This window comes from Pongo abelii, chromosome 1 (assembly GCF_028885655.2).
Source record: "Pongo abelii isolate AG06213 chromosome 1, NHGRI_mPonAbe1-v2.0_pri, whole genome shotgun sequence".
NCBI lineage: Eukaryota > Metazoa > Chordata > Mammalia > Primates > Hominidae > Pongo > Pongo abelii.
The window spans coordinates 181,193,453-181,212,808 of NC_071985.2; the positions used below are offsets into that span (position 1 = coordinate 181,193,453).

General features: G+C 42.0%; 1 protein-coding gene across 1 annotated transcript in view; it reads left to right on the forward strand.

Annotated features, from left to right (window-relative positions):
• The window catches only part of TXNDC12 (thioredoxin domain containing 12), a 37,899-nt gene that overhangs the window by 2,034 nt on the left and 16,509 nt on the right, over positions 1–19,356 (forward strand). The window contains exon 2 of the mRNA XM_009250382.3: positions 13,775–13,835. Coding sequence (XP_009248657.1) covers positions 13,775–13,835 — 61 coding nt within the window. The remainder of the gene's footprint in view (positions 1–13,774; positions 13,836–19,356) is intronic.

Here is a 19,356-nt window from a genome sequence, read left to right on the forward strand (position 1 = left end):
CCAGGCTGGAGTGGAGTGGTGTGATCTCGGCTCACTGCAACCTCTGCCTCCCGGGTTCAAATGATTCTCCTGCCTCAGCCTCCTGAGTAGCTGGGACTACAGGCATGTGCCACTATGCCCAGCTAATTTTTTTTTGTATTTTTTTGTATTTTTAGTAGAGATGGAGTTTCACCATGTTGGCCAGGCTGATCTCAAACTCCTGACCTCAGGTGGTCCTCCCTCCTTGGCCTCCCAAAGTGTTGGGATTATAGGCGTGAGCCACTGCGCCAGGCCTAGATCTGAGTTTTAATTTGTTCTGCCACTCACTAGCTGAGTAGCCTTGGGCAAGTTTCTTAACTCTCAAAGCCTCAGTTCCTCATCTGCAAAATGGGCATCATAACTACCTCAGACACTCAACAAATAATTTACTCTGTTCAAGTTACTGTGTTAGGTGTAGGTAATGCCTTGGAATCAGATATTTTGTATCTTTATTCCTTGTTAAATATTAAGCTTTGTGTAGTTGTTCTAGTTACCATTGTTGTGTAATAAATCACTCCAAAATTTAGTGGGCGTGAAGAAATCATTTTATTATGCTCACAATTGTGTGAGTAAGGAATTCAAACAAGGCACACTGGGAAAGGCTTGTCCCTGTTCTGTGATGACTGGGGCCTTGGCTAAGCTGGTTACCTCTCTATGTGATCTTTCTGCATGGGCTCCTGTGGGTTTCCTCACAGTAGCTTTATGGGAGGCTGGATTCCAAGAGTGAGTGCCATAAGAGAACAAGGTGGAAATGCATGGCATTTTTGTCACCTAGCCTTACAAGGCACATAGCATCACTTCCACAGTACCCTGTAGGGGCAGATTCAAGGGAATGGAATATTAGGACCCCCACCCTCACCCCCAATGGGAGGTATGTTGAGGTCACATTGTAAGAAGGGCATGTCTGCCGCAGTGAACTAGGACTATTTCTGTCTTGTTCATGCTCAGGAATATTTGTTGAAAGAGGAAATGAATGATAAACAAGATAATTGTGATTCCTGTCCTTTTTCAGCTTGCAATCTGGTAAGATACCAAGACAGGTAAGCAGACAGTTACACGGCAGCATGATACGTGCTTTGAGCAGGGAAACACCAGGTAGCTGCAGGAGCACATAGAAGGGCAGCTTAAGGCAGTGGGGCTGGGTTGGGAGGATTCAATCAAAAAACAAAAGGCACTAAATATTGTGTCAGACACTTAGAAAATATTTAATAAATATTAACCAGTATTGTTTCCTCCCATGGAAATAATAATAATAATCCCTAAAAGAAATTAATACTGTTTCAAATTTTTGTTTTATGTATCTCTTGGGTATGGATTCTTGGGAAGTAGATTATACCCCACTTACCCTACCTCCCAAAAAAGTGCTACCTGAGGCAATGGTTGCTGAAAGTCTTAATGAGATGGATTTCTTCCCAGATGTTTAGCTCTAGCTCTTTCCGGACGGTGGCCTAGTGGTTTGCAGAGAGGAAAGACTGAATGATCTCTACTGTTTTCATTAAGAAGAAGCAGCACAGTGATGTGGACTTAGCACTAAATAGAAATTAGGAGGCCCAGTCTGGGCACGGTGGCTCACGCCTGTTATCCCAGCACTTTGGGAGGCTGAGGCAGGTCGATCACCTGAGGTCAGGAGTTCGAGACCAGCCTGGCCAACATGGCGAAACCCCATCTCTACTAAAAAAAAATACAAAAATTAGCCAGGCGTGGTGGCACATGCTTGTAATCCTAGCTACTCGGGAGGCTGAGGCAGGAGAATTGCTTGAACCTGGGAGGCGGAGGTTGCAGTGAGCCGAGATAGTGCCACTGCACTCCAGCCTGGGCAACAGAGTGATACTCTGTCTCAAAAAAAAAAAAAAAGAAATTAGAAGGCCTGGATTTTAATCCTGGTCAGGCCATTTAGTTCTGGTCCTACGTGACAACCAATTAATCAATGAGAGAGTTGGACTAGAAGTACTTCCTAAGATCTCTTCCAGCTCTAACATTCTATAGAGTTCCAAAATAATTACATTGTTCTCCATGGACTAAAAATTTGGAATACATCACCCATGGGGAGAAGTAGTGACCAATATTTACTGTACATTTACTATCCTCCAAGTGCTGTTGTGTGCATTTTTCATGTATTGACTAAGCCTCATAATAACCCTATGAGATGGATAATGTTTTTATCATTATCCTCACTTCACAGATGAAAAAACCTCAAATGAGGCACAGGAGTCCAGTGGACTAGCTGGAATACAAATCCCAGAGCCAGTGCCCTTAACCAGCATACCATTCCAGTCTCTCAGTGCAGAAACTCCTCTAAAGTTTAAAGGAGAAACTAGAAAGCTATCATTGGGAGTGGTTCTTGTGCTCTTCTGCCCGAAACAAAAATGGATAACTTTGTCAAGTCTCTGGAATAAAAATTTGGCACTAACACATATGAAGTGTGTTTACCTCCCACACAGTGTTCTACTCACATTCACAACAGCCTATGGGATACATGTTTTTGTTAGCCATATTTTGCATTTATGAAAATGGTAAGTGGCTGAACAAGAATTCTAATGCAGGTCTGTTTGACTGAGACAATCAATATTTAGCCACTATGTTCTATGTCTCAGGTACAGTGTTCCCTGTTTGAGAGGCTTGGCTGCCAGCTCTGATGCTTGACCTTTTGTTATTTAGGTTTCATCAGCTAGGAGGGGATGGATAATACTTTTCAGATGTCTTTAGCTTACATTCATTAAAACAATTTTTGGATGAAGGGATTGAAAATTCTGATTGAATGCTGTGTTTAGAAATGGTTGCTTTTCTTTTTTTAAAAATTAATGTTATAGGGTAAGAGCTGCTGATGTGGGAGACTTTACTTTGCAGATAACTGGCATAAATTAAGTGGCTATACAGGTGACACTTTAGGAAACTGGACTGCCTTCAGATGTTCCATGTTGGCACGGGTGGGAGTGTTAGTGGTGCTGGGGAATGGATGTTTTTAGTAACAAGGTAAACACTGTACCTTTTAAACATCTTTTTGAGGGGGAAACAAAAGGCCCAAGTTTTCCAGATCTGAAGTTGGTGTTTCCATTCTGCTTTGGTGAAGCTGCATTCGTTTGTTCATTTAATGTTTGCTAGAGAGGCAGTAAAGTGTGGTGAATAGTTGTTAACTACAGACCCTGGAACCCAACCACCTAGATTCTAGTCCCAGCTCTGCCACTTACTGGCAACATAACCTTGGGTAAGCTGTTTCAGTTCAGCTTCCTTATTTATGAAGGGATAATTAGAGTTTCTACCTCATAAAGTTATTGTGAGGATTAAATAAGTTAATACATATAAAAGTGTTTAAGTACCTGGCACATAATAAATTTCATGTGTTAGTCATTAATACTGTTATTATAATATAATTATTACATAAAATAAACACTTAGGCTGGGTGCAGTGGCTCATGCCTATAATCCTAGCACTTTGGGAGGCCAAGGCGGGCGGATTGATTGAGGCCAGGAGTTCAAAACCAGCATGGGCAACATAGCAGGGTCCTATCTCTACCAAAAAACAAAAAAATGCAATTGCTTAATAAGTGATGGTGGTGATTATTACTATTATAAAAAATTCCAATGTAAATTTTAATATGAATTCTCAAGGAAATTTTGTACATGCAGTAGACTATTTTGTTGTTGTTGTTGTTGTTGTTGTTGAGACAGTCTTGCTCTGTTGCCTAGGCTGAAGTGCAGTGACACAATCTCGGCTCACTGCAACCTTCCCCTCCTGGGTTCAAGCGATTCTCTTGCCTCAGCCTCCCAAGTAGTTGGGATTACAGGCACCTGCCACCACGCCTGGCTAATTTTTGTAGAGTAGAGACGGGGTTTCACTGTGTTGACCAGGCTGGTCTCAAACTCCTGACCTTGTGATCCACCCACCTCGGCCTCCCAAAGGCTTGAGCCACCGTGCCTAGCCACAGTGGACTATTTTCACGTTACACCTCTGGACTTACTCTAGGGATATTGCAGCAGAACAGCTTGGGAAGTACTGGGGTATTAGAAAAGAATGCTAATTAGGAGTCAGGAGACTTAAATTTTGGTTGTGGTCTACCTTGGAGTGTTGGATAACTTCTTTTCTAGGCTTCAGTAAAATAAGAGGGTTAGACTAAATCTCTAGTGTTATGACTCTTTAAATTTATTAAAGTTAAATAAAAGTAAAAATTGAGCTCAGCTGGATTGTCCGCATTTCAATTGTTCTGTAGCCACATGTGGCTAGTGACTACCTTATTGAACAGCTCATTGCAGTAAGTTCTACTTTACAGTGTTGTTCTAGGTCTCTATTAGTAATAACCTTACATGATTGTAAGGTTTGACACCTAGCTTCTGAGTGGCCTAGGTACATGGAGAATTTATTTTAATTAATTAATTAATTTTTTTTTTTTTTTGAGACAGAGTCTCACTCTGTCACTCAGGCTGGAGTGCAGTGGCCCGATCTTGGCTCACTGCAACCCCTGCCTCCTGGGTTTAAGCGATTCTCTCACCTCAGCCTCCCAGATAGCTGGGATTATAGGTGTGTGCCACCACACCCAGCTAATTTTTAAATTTTTGGTAGAGATGGGGTTGGCCAGGCTGGTCTTGAACTCCTGAGCTCAAGTGATCTGCCTGCCTCAGCCTCCCAAAGTACTGGGATTACAGGCATGAGCCACTGTGCCTGGCTGAGAAATTTTATTTAACCTTATATTAATCTAGCTTCCTTGACTCTATTTTGTTTGGCATTGGACTTCTGTAAGTCCTTCTGTTTTAGGCATGCTTTTTTTTTTTTTAAAGAAAAGAAACAGGGTCACCCTCTGTTGCCCGAGTTAGAGTGCAGTGGTGCCATCATAGCTCACTGTATCCTCGAACTCCTGGCCTCAAGCAATCCTCTGACATCAGCCTCCTGAGTAGCTGGGACTATAGGCACATGCCACTGCATCCAGCTAATTTTTAAATTTTTTTTGTAGCAGTGAGGTTTCACTATGTTGTCTAGACTGGCCTCGAACTCCTAGCCTTAAGTGATCCTCCTGCCTTGGCCTCCCAAAGTGCTGGGATTATAGGTGTGAGCCACCATAACTGGCTAGGTATGCTTTTATAAGCATCATAGAGGTACTTTTTTCTTAAACCAAGTCTGACAATTTTTGTCTTTTCACTTTAATTGGCAAGTTTAGTCCACTTATGTTTGTTGTGATTATTGACAGAACAGCTCTTGTTTCTGTTATCCAGTTTCTACTTTACTGTTTTTTTCTGTGCTTTTTTTTCTTTTTGCCCTTTCTTTGGAAGTTGAATATTTGCTTGTTCTTCTTGTTCTTATTTTATCTCCTTTATTAGTTTGGAAGTTGGCATTCTAGTTCTTTTCTTTTAGTAGTAACTCTTGAAATTTTACTTGCATACTTAACAAAATCTAACACTATTATACCCCCAGTGGTAAGAGGGACTTTAGAACATTTAACTTCAATCACCCCCTCTTTACTTATAAGGAATTGTCTCATATTTAGTTCTAATTTTAATTTTTTTTTTTTTTGAAACTTAGTTATTTTTTAGAGATAGAGTCTCATCTTGTTTCCCAGACTGGCCTCAAACTCCTGGGCTCAAGCAATCCTCCTGCCTCAACCTCCAGAGTAGCTGGGACTACAGGTGCACATTGTGCCTGGCTTAGTTCTCTCTCTCTTTCTTTTTTAACTCTACAAATTGGGCATTATAAATTGCTATACAGACAATATTTACATATTTATCTACATGTTTGCTGGTTTATTTGTTCACTATTTTTTGTATCTAGGCCTTCCTCTGGGATCATTTCCTACCTGAAATATGTCCTTTAGCTATCCTTTTTATTTTCTCTGATTCTCTCCTAGGGGACTATTTCATACTTCTTCCTGTCTTTTCAAATCTCCAATACTTCTTCCATAGTCTTTGCTCTCAGTTAGTAATTATGGTCCCTCTTTACCAGAAGACAGAAGGAATCAGAAGAGGCGTTTCAAAAATTTTCATTACTGCATTTACCCACTAGTGTTCATACATGCTCCCTTTCCTGTTGTTACCTGATAAACCATCATTATTCCTAGCAAAGGCTAATCCCTCTACTTGAGTGCTAAATCCCATCTCCTCTCACCGACTCACCAATATTTTACCAGTGACTCTCCCTTCTCATGTTGTATTACCCCTTTTTCCTATCTTTATTGTATCATTTCTATCAGCTTTCAATTGTCCCTGGTACAGCAAAATTCTTTTCTTTTTGAGACAGAGTCTCACTCTGTTACCCAGGCTGGAGTGCAGTGGCATGATCTTGGCTTACTGCAACCTTCACCTCCCAAGTTCAAGCAATTCTCATGCCTCAGCTTCCTGAGTAGCTGGAATTACAGGTGCGTGCCACCATACCCGACTAATATATATATATATATATATATTTTTTTTTTTTTTTTAGTACAGATGGTGTTTCACCATGTTGGCCAGGGTGGTCTTGATCTCTTGACCTCGTGATCCGCCCGCCTTGGCCTCCCAAAGTGCTGGGATTCCAGGCGTGAGCCACCACGCCTGGCCTAATTTTTGTATTTTTAGTAGAGATGGAGTTTCACCATGTTAGGTTAGACCAGGCTGGTCTGGAACTCCTGACCTCAAGTGATCTGCCTACCTTGGCCTCCAAAAGTGCTGGGAGTACAGGCGTGAGCCACCACACCCAGTCAAAAATTTTTTGAAAGAGTTGTATGTATTCGATCTAATTTTTGTCCTTGGACTGTCTTGGTCATGCTCTAATCATGCTTTCATCCTCACTGTAAATGGCAGCTCCATCCTTCTACTTGTCCAGGCCAAAAACCTTAGAGTGATCCTTGACTTCTCTTTTTGCTCTCATATCCCATATCCATAGCAAAATCCTGCTAACTTTGCCTTTGAAATATATCCAGAACCTATTGGTATCTTATCCCTCTACCAGTCCAGCTGGTCCAGTCCACTATCATCTCTTGCCTGGATTATTGCAGTAGCCTCTTTATTAGTCTCCTTGCTTTTGCCTTGCTCCTCTGTATTAGTTTGCTAAGGCTACAGTAAGAAAGTACCACAAACTGTGTGTTGTTTTTTTTTTTTTGAGACAGAGTCTTGCTGTGTCACCCAGGCTGGAATGCAGTGGGGCAATCACAGCTCACTACAGGCTCAATTGATCCTCCTGCCTCTGCCTCCCAAGTAGCTAGGACTATAGGCATGCACCACCACACCTGGCTAATTTTTCTATTTTTTATAGAGATGGGGTCTCACTATGTTGCCCAGGCTAGTCTCAAACTCCTGGGCTCAAATGATCCTCTCACCTCGGCCTCCCAGAGTGCTGGGATTACAGGCATGAGCCACCATCCACAGCCCAAACTGTGTCTTAACAGAAATTTATTGTCTCACAGTTCTGGAGGCTAGGAGTCCAAAATCACAGTGTCAGCAGGATTGTTTTTTCTGAGGGCTGTGAGGGAAGGATGGAAAAATCACTCGGCTTATCTAAAAATGTCTATTTTGCTCTTATTTTTGAAAGATAGTTTTGCTGGTTACAAAATTCTAGGTTTAGAGTTATTTTCTTTCAGTAATTCAAAGATGATATTCTGCTGTCTTCTGATTTCTGTTGTTCCTGTCAGTCTAATCATTGATCTTTTGTAGGAAATATATCATTTCTCAGCCAGGTCTGGTGGCTCATGCCTGTAATGCCAGCACTCTGTAGGAGCTCGAGGCAGGCAGATCACCTGAAGTCAGGAGTTTGAGACCAGCCTGGCCAACATGATGAAACCCTGTCTCTACTAAAATACAAAAATTAGCCAGGCATGGTGGCAGGTGCCTGTAATCCCAACTACTCGGGAGGCTGAGGCAGGAAAATTGCTTGAACCCAGGAGGTGGAGGTTGTGGTGAGCCGAGATCACGCCACTGCACTCCAGCCTGGACGACAGAGCCAGACTCCATCTCAAAAAAAAAAAAAAAAAAAAAGTCACTTCTCTTTGAGTGCTTTTAAGATCTTCCCAGTGTTTTTGTTGCTCTGCAGTTTCAACATTTAAATGTTTGTTTTTATAATTTATCCCAGTTAATACATACTATGAAGGAATCTGTAGGTTCATGGTTGTATTTTGTTTGTTTATTTTTGAGACAGGATCTCTCTGCCACCCAGGAGTGCAGTGGCACAATCATTGCTCACTGCAGCCTCAAACTCCTGGGCTCAAACAATCCTTCCACCTCAGCCTCCCAAGTAGTTGGGACTACAGGCACATGCCAGTGTGCCTGGCTTTTAATTTTTTGTAGAGACAAGATCTCTCTGTGTTGCCCAGGCTAGTTTCCAACTCCTGGACTCAAGTGATCATTCTGCCTTGGCTTCCCAAAATGCTAGGATTATAGGTATGAGCCACTGTGCCTGGCCATATTAATGTTTTATCTTGTTCTTGAAAATGTTCAGCCATTATCTCTTCAAGTATGCTTAAAAAAAAAAAAAAAAGTTTCCTCTGTTGCCCAGGCTGGAGTGCAATGGCATAATCTCAGCTCACTGCAACCTCCTCCTCCCGGGCTCAAGTGATTCTTGTACCTCAGCCTCCCAAGTAGCTGGGACTACAGGCGTCTGCCACCATGCCTGGCTAATTTTTGTGTTTTTAGTGGAGAAGAAGTTTCACCATGTTGGCCAGGCTGGTCTCGAACTCCTGGCCTCAAGTGATCTGCCTTGGCCTCCCAAAGTGCTGGGATTATAGGCGTGAGCCACCATGCCCTGCCTTCAAATATGTCTTTTTCTTTCACCCTTTCATTCTGAGACTCCAAATTTATGTGTCTTAGACTTTCACAATCTATTCTGTATCTCTTGGCCTCTCCATAACTTTCATCTCCTGTCTCTTTGTTTTGCATCCTGAATAACTTTTTCTGATCTATGCCTCTGCCTGCCTCTAATTTGCTGTTTTAACTTATCCATTGCATTTTTAAAAATTGATACTTTACAGCTGGGCGTGGTGGCTTACGCTGGTAATCTCAGCACTTTGGGAGACTGAGGTGGGTGGATCACCAGGTCAGGAGTTCGAGACTGGCCTGACCAACATGGTGAAACCCCATCTCTACTAAAAATACAAAAATTAGCCGAGCGTGGTGGCGCGTGCCTGTAATCCCAGCTACTCGGGAGGCTGGGGCAGGAGAATCACTTGAATCCGGGAGGCAGAGGTTGCAGTGAGCCAAGATCATGCCACTGCACTCCAGCCTGGGTGACAGGGCGAGACTCCATCTCAAAAAAAAAAAAAAAAAAAAATTGATACTTTATTTTTGGAGCAGCTTTTGGTCTATAGAAAAATTGAGCAGAAAATACAGGGTTCTCAGTGAGAACACATGGACACAGGAAGGGGAACATCACACACCGGGGCCTGTTGTGGGGTAGGGGGAGGGGGGATGGATAGCAATAGGAGATATACCTAATGTTAAATGACTAGTTAATGGGTACAGCACACCAACATGGCACATGTATACATATGTAACTAACCTGCACATTGTGCACATGTACCCTAAAACTTAAAGTATAATTAAAAAAAAAAAAAGAAAATACAGGGTTCTCCTATATTCCCTTCCCTCTCTCCCTCCCTCCCCCAACTTCTAGTAACATCTTGCATTAATGTGGTACATTTGTTACAATTGATGAACCAATATTGATACATTATTATTAATTACAGTTCCTAGTTCACATTCAGGTTCATTCTTAGTGTTGTATATTCTGTGTGTTTTGACAAATGTATAATATGTATTCGTTTGCTAGGATTACCATAACAAATACACAGACTAACTGGCTTAAACAACAGAAGTTTATTTTCTTACAGTTCTGGAGGCTAGAAGTCCAATATGAAGGTCTTGGTAGGGTTGGTTTCTTCTTGTGGATGGCTGTCTTCTATGTCTTCACATGATCTTCCCTTTAAGTTTGTCTGTGTCCTGATCGCCTCTTCTCACAAGGATTAGGGCCCACCCCAATGACCTCATTTTCCCTCAGCTACCTCTTTAAAGACTTTAAGATATGAACTTTGGAGTGGGGCAGGGGACACAACGGAGGCCATAACAGTATGTATCCACCATTACAGTTTCATATAGAATAGTTTCACTGTTACAAAAATATCCTGAGCTACCCCTATTCATCTCTCTCCCCCAGAATCCCTGTTAACCACTGATCTGTTTACTATCTCCATAATTTTGCTTTTTCCAATGTCATGTAATTGGAATTCTGTAGTATATAGCCTATTCAAATTGCTTTTTCCACTTAGTGTATATTTAAGTTTCTTCAATGTCTTTTCGTGGCTTGATTACTCCTTTCATCACTGCATATTCATTCACTTTGTATTTCAACAAAACTGTATTTTTAATTTCTAGAAGTTCTATTTGATGACTTCACAGATTTGACTTTTTTTTTTTTTTTTTTTTTTTTTTTTAGACAGAGTCTTGCTCTGTCACCCAGGCTGGAGTGTGGTGGCGTGATCTCAACTCACTGTAAACTCTGCCTGCCAGGTTCAAGCAATTCTCCTACTTCAGCCTCCTAAGTAACTGGGACTACAGGCTTGCACCATGGCACCTGGCTAATTTTTTGTATTGTAGTAGAGACAGGGTTTCACCATGTTGCCCAGGACAGTCTCGAACTCCTGAGCTCAGGCAATCCATCCACCTCGGCATCCCAAAGTGCTAGGATTACAGACGTGAGCCACCACACCTGGCCAGATTTGACTATTTATTTTGCATGCTGCATGCCTGTTTTTGTGATTCCATGTGTTATTTCTTTAAACATTTCATGCATAGTTATTTCTGTATTTTGTGGCTGATAATTCTAATATCTGAATTCCTCAGGGATCAAAATCTGTTTGTTGCTTGTGTTCTTGTGGCGACTTCTTTTCTTCCATTTTTGGTGATCCATGATTGTGAGCTCATAATGGGTGTTCTTCTTCATTGGCTATCCTGGAGGCCTAAAGTGGAGAATCTTTTCCTCCAGAAAGTTTTGGCATTTGATTCATCTGAAAACCAGTGGGTACCACTCACGTGGAATCACTTTAGTCTCTTTTGAGGGTTGTGTTAATGTGGGAGTTTCAGATTCATCTCCATTTTGCCACATCATAATGGATGCTTGCATTCAGGGCAGCCTCACATGCTTGTTGCTCATAGGTTTTAGCTTGCTTTGTGTTTATGGAGGGGTTCTGTCATTACTGAGTCTAGTGAGCACATTCTGATAGTCCATTTTATCTAGGATTTCATTGTTTTGTAGGTGTATATCCCCTCAGACTGTCTAGTTGGGCATCTTGCCAAAGCAGGATTCAGTTGCCTGAGTTTAGATATTGATGAATAGAATGATGGTGATCATGTTAGACACCTTCCAGTTCTCCTGGGCATCCTCTCAATTTCATTCTCAATCACTCACTCTTCAGAATCAAATCTTGAGCCTTAGGCAAGTGACAGCATCCCATGCTGTTCGGAATGAAAAGTGAGGATGGTTAGTTTCGATACTGCCTGCATGTGCTAATCTGGATGACCTTTTGTTTCCCTGTGGTAGCACTGATGAAAATTAGATTTGAATTTATTTCTGAGAAAGAAAAATCTGAAAGATGAGTGTAGTAAACCAAAATGGCACACGATTGCAATTTAAATCTCAGCTTGGCCATTTAGCAGTTATGTGACCAGTACAGATGATGTAACTTCTCTGAGCCTCAGAAGTCTCAATCGTATAGAATAACAAAAGCTACTACTTACTGATCATTTACAGTATGCTAAGCACTATGCTAAGTTTTTTGCATATATTTCTTATTTAATATTCAGTAATCTTATGAGATATAATTATTATGCCTCTTTTAAAGATGAGAAAACTGAAGCATACAGAGATTAAGTAAAACTGGGTTATTAATAAGGCCAAATTTAAATGAGATAACACATGTGGTATGACAGGCACATATAAGGTGGTGAGTAAATAGCAGCTAGCTTTATGATCACTAATAATTTTTGGATAGAAAATTCTTTTATGTGATATGATCTAAATAAGATTCATTTGCTCAACAAATATTTTATGGAGCACTTACTGTGCCCATGTGTACTGCTAAATGCTAAGGAAACAGAGAGGAATAAGAAAGATATGGTCCAGAGATGGACACATAAACATTTACAAGTCAGCCTGGGGAGTGCTGTGATGGAGTAAGAATAGGGTGCTTTGGGAGTCAGGGAAGATATACCAGAAGAAGTGCCTTCTAGGCTTATACCTGAAGAATGAGTTGGAGGTGAGGGACGGAAGGAATTGCACAGGTAGTAGTGATTGTGAAAGCCTGGAGGGGACAGAGTGCATGCTACTCTCATTTAAAGAAGTGAAAGGGCCGGGTGCGGTGGCTCATGCCTGTAGTCCCAGCACTTTGGAAGGCTGAGGAGGCTGGCAGATCACCTGAGCTCAGGAGTTCGAGACCAGCCTGGCCAACATGGCAAAACCTTGTCTCTACTAAAAATACAAAAATTACAGTCCGGGCACAGTGGCTCATGCCTGTAATCCCAGCAGTTTGGGAGGCTGAGGCGGGCAGATCACCTGAGGTCGGGAGTTTAAGACCAGCCTGACCAATATGGAGAAACCCTGTCTTTACAAAAAATGCAGAATTAGCCAGGCTTGGTGGCGCATACCCGTAATCCCAGCTACTTGGGAGACTGAGGCAGGAGAATCGCTTGAACCCAGGAGGTGGAGGTTGCGGTGTGCCAAGATCGTGCCATTGCACTCCAGCCTGGGCAACAAGAGCAAAACTCTGTCTCCAAAAAAAAAAAAAAAAAAATTAGCCAGGCTTGGTGGCAGGCGCCTGTAATTCCAGCTACTCAGGAGGCTGAGGTACAAGAATCGCTTGAACCTGGGAGGTGGAGCTTGCAGTGAGCCAAGATCATATCACTGCATTCCAGCCTGGGTGACAGAGAGACTCTATCTTAAAAAAAAAAAAAAAGTGAAAGTATAGGGTGTGTATATAAGATTTTAGGAAAAATGTGGAAAGTGAGGCTGGAGAGGTGGGCAGGTGCCATATTCTGAAAGGCTTTGTAAACCCTACTGCAAGAGTTGGACCTTTATCTTTAGGGCATTGGAAAGCCTTTGAAAGTTTTTTTGTTTTTGTTTTTGTTTTTTTCCTGGAGTAACATGATTCAGAAAGACCATTCTGTGCTATCCTACAAAACACGTTCAAGAGTTTCAAAAAATAAAATAGAAAGATTACTCTGGGTGAATTGTAGGAATAATAATAACAATAGCTTTAAATACTTACTTCATTTAATCCTTATACTAACACTTGGAGGTAGGTCTTATTGTCTTGCTTTTACAGATGAAGGAGGAAAATAAGAAAGAAATTGGGACTTGGAGAGCTTACTTCACTCACAAAAATTCACACACGTAATAGGAAGTGGAGTCATGGACCTAGGTCTTTCTGAATCTAAAGCTGTATTGCTGAATCACCTTCAATTGGTTATGATTTGTTATGACCTGCTTTATGTTTACTCTGTGGCAAATTCTCATTCATTCTTATAGTATTATTAGCATATTCCGTGATAGTTTACAAAGCATTTAACGTCATTTTTTAATTTAGCCTCCTTTGAAACTGTGAATTAGGTGGCGGTGTCTCCATTTTGCAGGTATGAAAACTGAGGCTTGAGGTATGGTCCCATACACCTAGAAGGTGGTGGAGCTGGGACTTGAACACCAAGCTCTTGACAGAAGAAAACCTTCTTAGTGGGTATCTTGTGAACATGCACACTTCCTTCTTGGGACTGTTACCTTTGTTCATTGTGTGAATGCTTATAAAGTTCTTTCCTTCCAGGTTTTGGAGATCATATTCATTGGAGGACACTGGAAGATGGGAAGAAAGAAGCAGCTGCCAGGTACAAGACATGGTTTTAGGTTATTTATGGTGGTAAAACACTTTTCAGCTATCAACTTAACATTAATTTCAGGTGAAGGGCTATACCAAGGCAGAGCAAGAACTGAATAGTTGCCTAATTACAACAACAGCAATAATATTGGCTAACATTTATAGTTGAGCCTTGAACAACATGGGTTTTTTTTCTTTTTGAGGTGGAGTCTCGCTCTGTCGCCCAGGCTGGAGTGCAGTGGCGTGATCTCGGCTCACTGCAAGCTCCACCTCCCGGGTTCACGCCATTCTCCTGCCTCAGCCTCCCAAGTAGCTGGGACTACAGGCGCCCGCCACCACGCCTGGCTAATTTTTTTGTATTTTTAGCAGAGACGGGGTTTCACCGTGTTAGCCAGGGTAGTCTCGATCTCCTGACCTCATGATCTGCCCGCCTCGGCCTCCCAAAGTGCTGGGATTACAGGCGTGAGCCACCGCACCCGGCCTTTTTTTTCTTTTTTGAGACAGAGTCTTGCTCTGTCACCCAGGCTGGAGTGCAGTGGTGCGATCTTCGTTCATTGCAACCTCCACCTCCCAGGTTCAAGCTATTCTTGTCAAGCCTCAGCCTCCCACGCAGCTGAGATTACAGGCATGTGCCACCATGCCCGGCTAATTTTTGTAGTTTTTAGTAAAGATGGGGTTTCACTATGTTGGCCAGGCTGGTCTTGAGCTCCCAACCTCAGGCGATCCGCCTGCCTTGGCCTCCCAAAGTGCTGGGATTACAGATGTGAGCCACCACGCCCGGCCAAACAACATGGGTTTGAACTGCACAGGTCCACCTATATATGGATGTTTTTCAGTAATAAATGTATTGGAAACTGTTTTGGAGATTTCAAGCAGTTTGGAAAAACTTGCAGATGAACAGCATAGCCTAGAAATATCAAAAAACTTAAGAAAATGGTATGTTACAAGTGTAAAAATATATGTAGGTATTAGTCTATATTATCATTTACTACCATAAAACATATAGAAATCTACAAGTTAAAATTTATCAAAACTTCTGCACACTAGCTGGGTGCGGTGGCTCATGCCTGTAATCCCAGCACTTTGGTAGGTTGAGGCGGGCAGATCACTTGAGCCCGGGAGTTTGAGACCAATCTGGGCAACATGGTGAAACGCCTTCTCTACAAAAAATACCAGTTACTTGAGGGGGCTGAGGTGGGAGGATCAATTGAGCCTGGGAGTTTGAGGCTGCAGTGAGCTAAGACCATGCCACTGTACTGCAGCCTGGAAACAGAGTGAGACCGTGTCTAAAAAGCTTCTGGCCAGGCATGGTGGCTCATGCCTATAATCTCAACACTTTGGGAGGCTGAGGTGGGCGGATTACCTGAGGTTGGGAGTTCAAGACCACCCTGGCCAACATGGTAAAACCCCGTCTCTACTAAAAATACAAAAATCACCTGGGCATGGTGGTACGCACCTGTAGTCTCAGCTACTAGGGGAGGCTGACGCAGGAGAATCGCCTGAACCCGGGAGGCAGAGGTTGCAGTGAGCTGAGATTGCACTACTGCACTCCAGCCTGGGAGACAAAGCGATACTCTGTCTTAAAAAACAAAAATTAAAAATAAAAATAAAAATAAAAAAATAAAAAACTTCTGCACACAAACACCTATAGACCACACATGGTGCCATTTGCAGAAGGGAGAAATGTAAACAAATGTAAAGATGCCATATTAAATCATAACTGCATAAAAATTAACTGTAGTATATAACATGACTGTAATAATTTTGTGGCCACCTCCTGTTGCTATGGAGGTGAACTCAAGTATTGTGAGTATCCACTTAAAATGCCGTGCAACATTAATCATATTCAGTGAGCAGTACGTTTCTCCAGTGTATTGCGTATCGCAGTATAATGTAGTTTCTCAGCTGGGCGCGGTGGCTCACACCTGTAATCCCAGCACTTTAGGAGGCCGAGGTGGGTGGATCACTTGAGGTCAGGAGTTCGAGACCAGCCTAGCCAACATGGTGAAACCCTGTCTCTACTAAAAATACAAAAAACTTAGCTGGGCGTGGTGGGCGCATGCGTGTAATCCCAGCTACTCAGGCGGCTGAGGCAGGAGAATTGCTTGAACCTGGGAGACGGAGTTGCAGTAAGCCAAGATCACGCCACTGCACTCCAGCCTGGGAGACAGAGCGAGACTTGGTCTCAAAAAAAAAAAGTAATCTCTTACAACTCTTGCATATTTTTCCTGGTATTTAGTACAATATCATAAACCTAGAATAACACCATGAAACCCATACAAGGTGCCATTGGTGATGCTGGAAGTGTTCCCAAGAAGCAGAGAATGCTCATGCCATTACAAGAAAAAATGGAATTGCTTGATAGGTACTGTAGACTGAAGTCTACAGAGGTAGTTGCTTGTCGTTTCAAGATAAATTAACCCCCCCACCTTTTTTTTTTTTTTTTTTTTTTTTTGAGACGGTGTCTTGCTCTGGCCTGGCCAGAGGAATCCATTTTGAGAGTCTGAGGCAGGAGGATTGCTTGAGCCCAGTAGATTGAGACCAGCCTGGGCAACAAAGTAAGACCCTGTCTCTACAAAAAAAAATTTTTTTAAAGATAAATCCAGTGTAAGGACCAATTGTGTAAAAAAAAAAAGAAAGAAAAAAATTCATGAAGTTGTCACTGTAGCTATGCCAACAGGCGCAAAAACCTTGCACTTTTTGCCAAATGCCTTTTTATGTGCATAATATGTAGCTTTTACGTGGGTACTATAAAAAGGCATACCTATTGACTCTAATATGATTTGAGAAAAAGCAAAGTCATTATATGGCAACTTAAAGCAAAAAGAAGGTGAAGGATCTAAAGCTGGAGTATTTAATGCCAACAAATGATGGTTTGCTGATTTTAGAAAGAGGTTTGGCTTAAAAAATGTCAAGATAGCCTGGGCGCAGTGATGCCCGTAATCCCAGCACTTTGGGAGTCCAAGGCGGGTGGATCATTTGAGGTCAAGAGTTTATGACCAGCCTGGCCAACATGGTGAAACACCGTCTCTACAAAAAATACAAAAACTAGCCAGGTGGTAGTGGCCCATGCCTATAATCCCAGCTACTTGGGAGGCTGAGGCAGGAGAATTGCTTGAGCCTGGGAGGCGGAGGTTGCATGAGCCGAGATCCTGCCACTGCACTCCAGCCTGGGTGACAGAGTGAGACCCTGTCTCAAAAAAAAAAAAAAAAAAAAAAAATCAAGATACAGGAGAAGCAGCTTATGCTGACCAAGAGGCAGCAGATGAATTCTCAGACACCGTTAAGAAAATCATTGAAGAGAAAGAATATCTGCCTGAACAGGTGTTTAATGCAGATTAAGGTACCCTACTCTGGAAAAAAAAAGCCACAAAGGACATTAATAGTAAGGAAGACCAACCTGGGCAACATGGGAAACTCTGTCTCTACAAAAAATACAAAAATTAGCTGGGTGTGGTGGCACACACCTGTTGTTCCTGCTACTCAGAAGTCTGAGGTGGGAGGATTGCTTGAGCCTGGAAGATTGAGGCTGCAGTTAGCCATGACTGCACCACTGAACTATAGCCTGGGCAACAGAATAAGACCCTATTTCAGTTTTTAAAAAGGAAAAAAAAAAATAGGAAGAGAAGCAAGTACCAACATTCAAAGCAAGAAGAGATAGGCTAATTCTACTGTTTTGTGCAAAAAACCCAGCACTTTGGGAGGTAGAGGTGGGACGATTATCAGAGCCCAGGAGTTTGAGTCAGGTTTGTCATCAGAACTGCCCCTGTCTATAAAGCTGTTAACCTCCAGCCTCGAAGAGCAAAGATAAACACCAGCTGCCAGTGTTTAGGTTGTGCAATAAGAAGGCTTAGACAACAAGAACCCTTTTTCTGGACTGGTTCCATCAATGCTTTGTCCCTGAAGTCAGGAAGTACCTTGCCAGTAAGAGACTGCCTTTTAAAGTTCTTTTGATATTGGACAATACTCTGGCCACCCAGAGCCCCATGAGTTCAACACCAAAGGCAAATAAAAAAGTCTATTTGCGGCCGGGCCCAGTGGCTCATGCCTGTAATCCCAGCATTTTGGGAGGCCGAGGTAGGGGGATCACCTGGGGTCGGGAGTTCCAGACCAGCCTGACCACATGGAGAAACCCCGTCTCTACTAAAAATACAAAATTCGCTGGGTGTGGTGGCGCATGCCTGTAATCCCAGCTACTCGGGAGGCTGAGGCGGGAGAATTGCTTGAACCTGGGAGGTGGAGGTTGCAGTGAGCCGAGATCGTGCCATTGCATTCCAGCCTGGGCAGCAAGAGTGAAACTCTGTCTAAAAAAAAAAAAAAAAAAAAAAAGTGGTCTATTTGCCTCCAAACAAAATATTTAAATCAGCTACTACATCAGGGGGTGATAAGGACCTCTAAGGCTCATTACACACAGTACTCTATAGAAAACAGATTGTCAAAGCTATGGAAGAGAACTGCAATAGAGAGAACATCATGAAAGTTTAGGAGGATTATACCATTGAAGATGCCATTGTTGTTATAGAAATAGCTGTGAAGACCATCAAGTCTGAAACAATAAATTCCTGCTGGATAAAACTCTGTCCAGATGTACACAAGACTAAACAGGGTTTATGACAGATAATCAAAATCATGAAAGAGATTGTGGATATGGCAAAAAAAGGTGAGGGGTAAAGGGTTTTAAGATATGATCTTGGATAAATTCAAGAGCTAATAGACACCAAACCAGAGGAATGAACAGAAGATAACTTGATGGAGATGAGTGCCAGATGATGAAGAAAAACACGTAGAAGAGGCAGTGCCAGAAAACAGATCTGGCAGAAGGTTCTAATTATTTAGAGCTGCTTTTGACTTATTTTACAACATGGCCCTTCTAAGATATGTGCCCTGAAACTAAAGCAAAGAAAAAGGATTGGTATTTTATAGAAACATTTTTAGAGAAATGAAAAAGCAACAAAGTCAGACAGAAATTATAATATATTTCCATAAAATTACACCAAGTGTGCCTACCTGTTCTGCCTCCCCTTCCTCTCTCTTCTGCCTCTGCCATCCTGAGACAGCAAGACCAACCCCTCCTCTTCCTCCTCCTCCTCCTCAGCCTACTCAGTGTGAAGACAAGGATGAAGACCTTTATGAGTATCCATTCCCACTTAATGAATACTAAATATATTTTTGCTTCTTTATGATTTTCTTTTTCTTCTTTTTTTCCCCCCTGCTTCCTAGAAAGATTTTCTTAATAACATTTTCTTTTCTCTAGTTTACTTTATTGTAAGAATACAATATATAATATTATATTCAAAATATGTGTTAACTGAATATATTATTAGTAAGGCTTCCAGTCAACAGTAGGCTATTAGTAGTTAAGTTTTAGGGAGTCAAAAGTTATATGCTGATTTTTGACTGTGTCAGGTGTCAGTGCCCCTCATCCTGGGATTGTTCAAGGGTCAGCTGTACTAAGTGCTACTGTGCATTAGGCATTAAATTATGCAAATCAACTCATTTAACTCTCACAACAACTTTTTGAGATTGGTGTT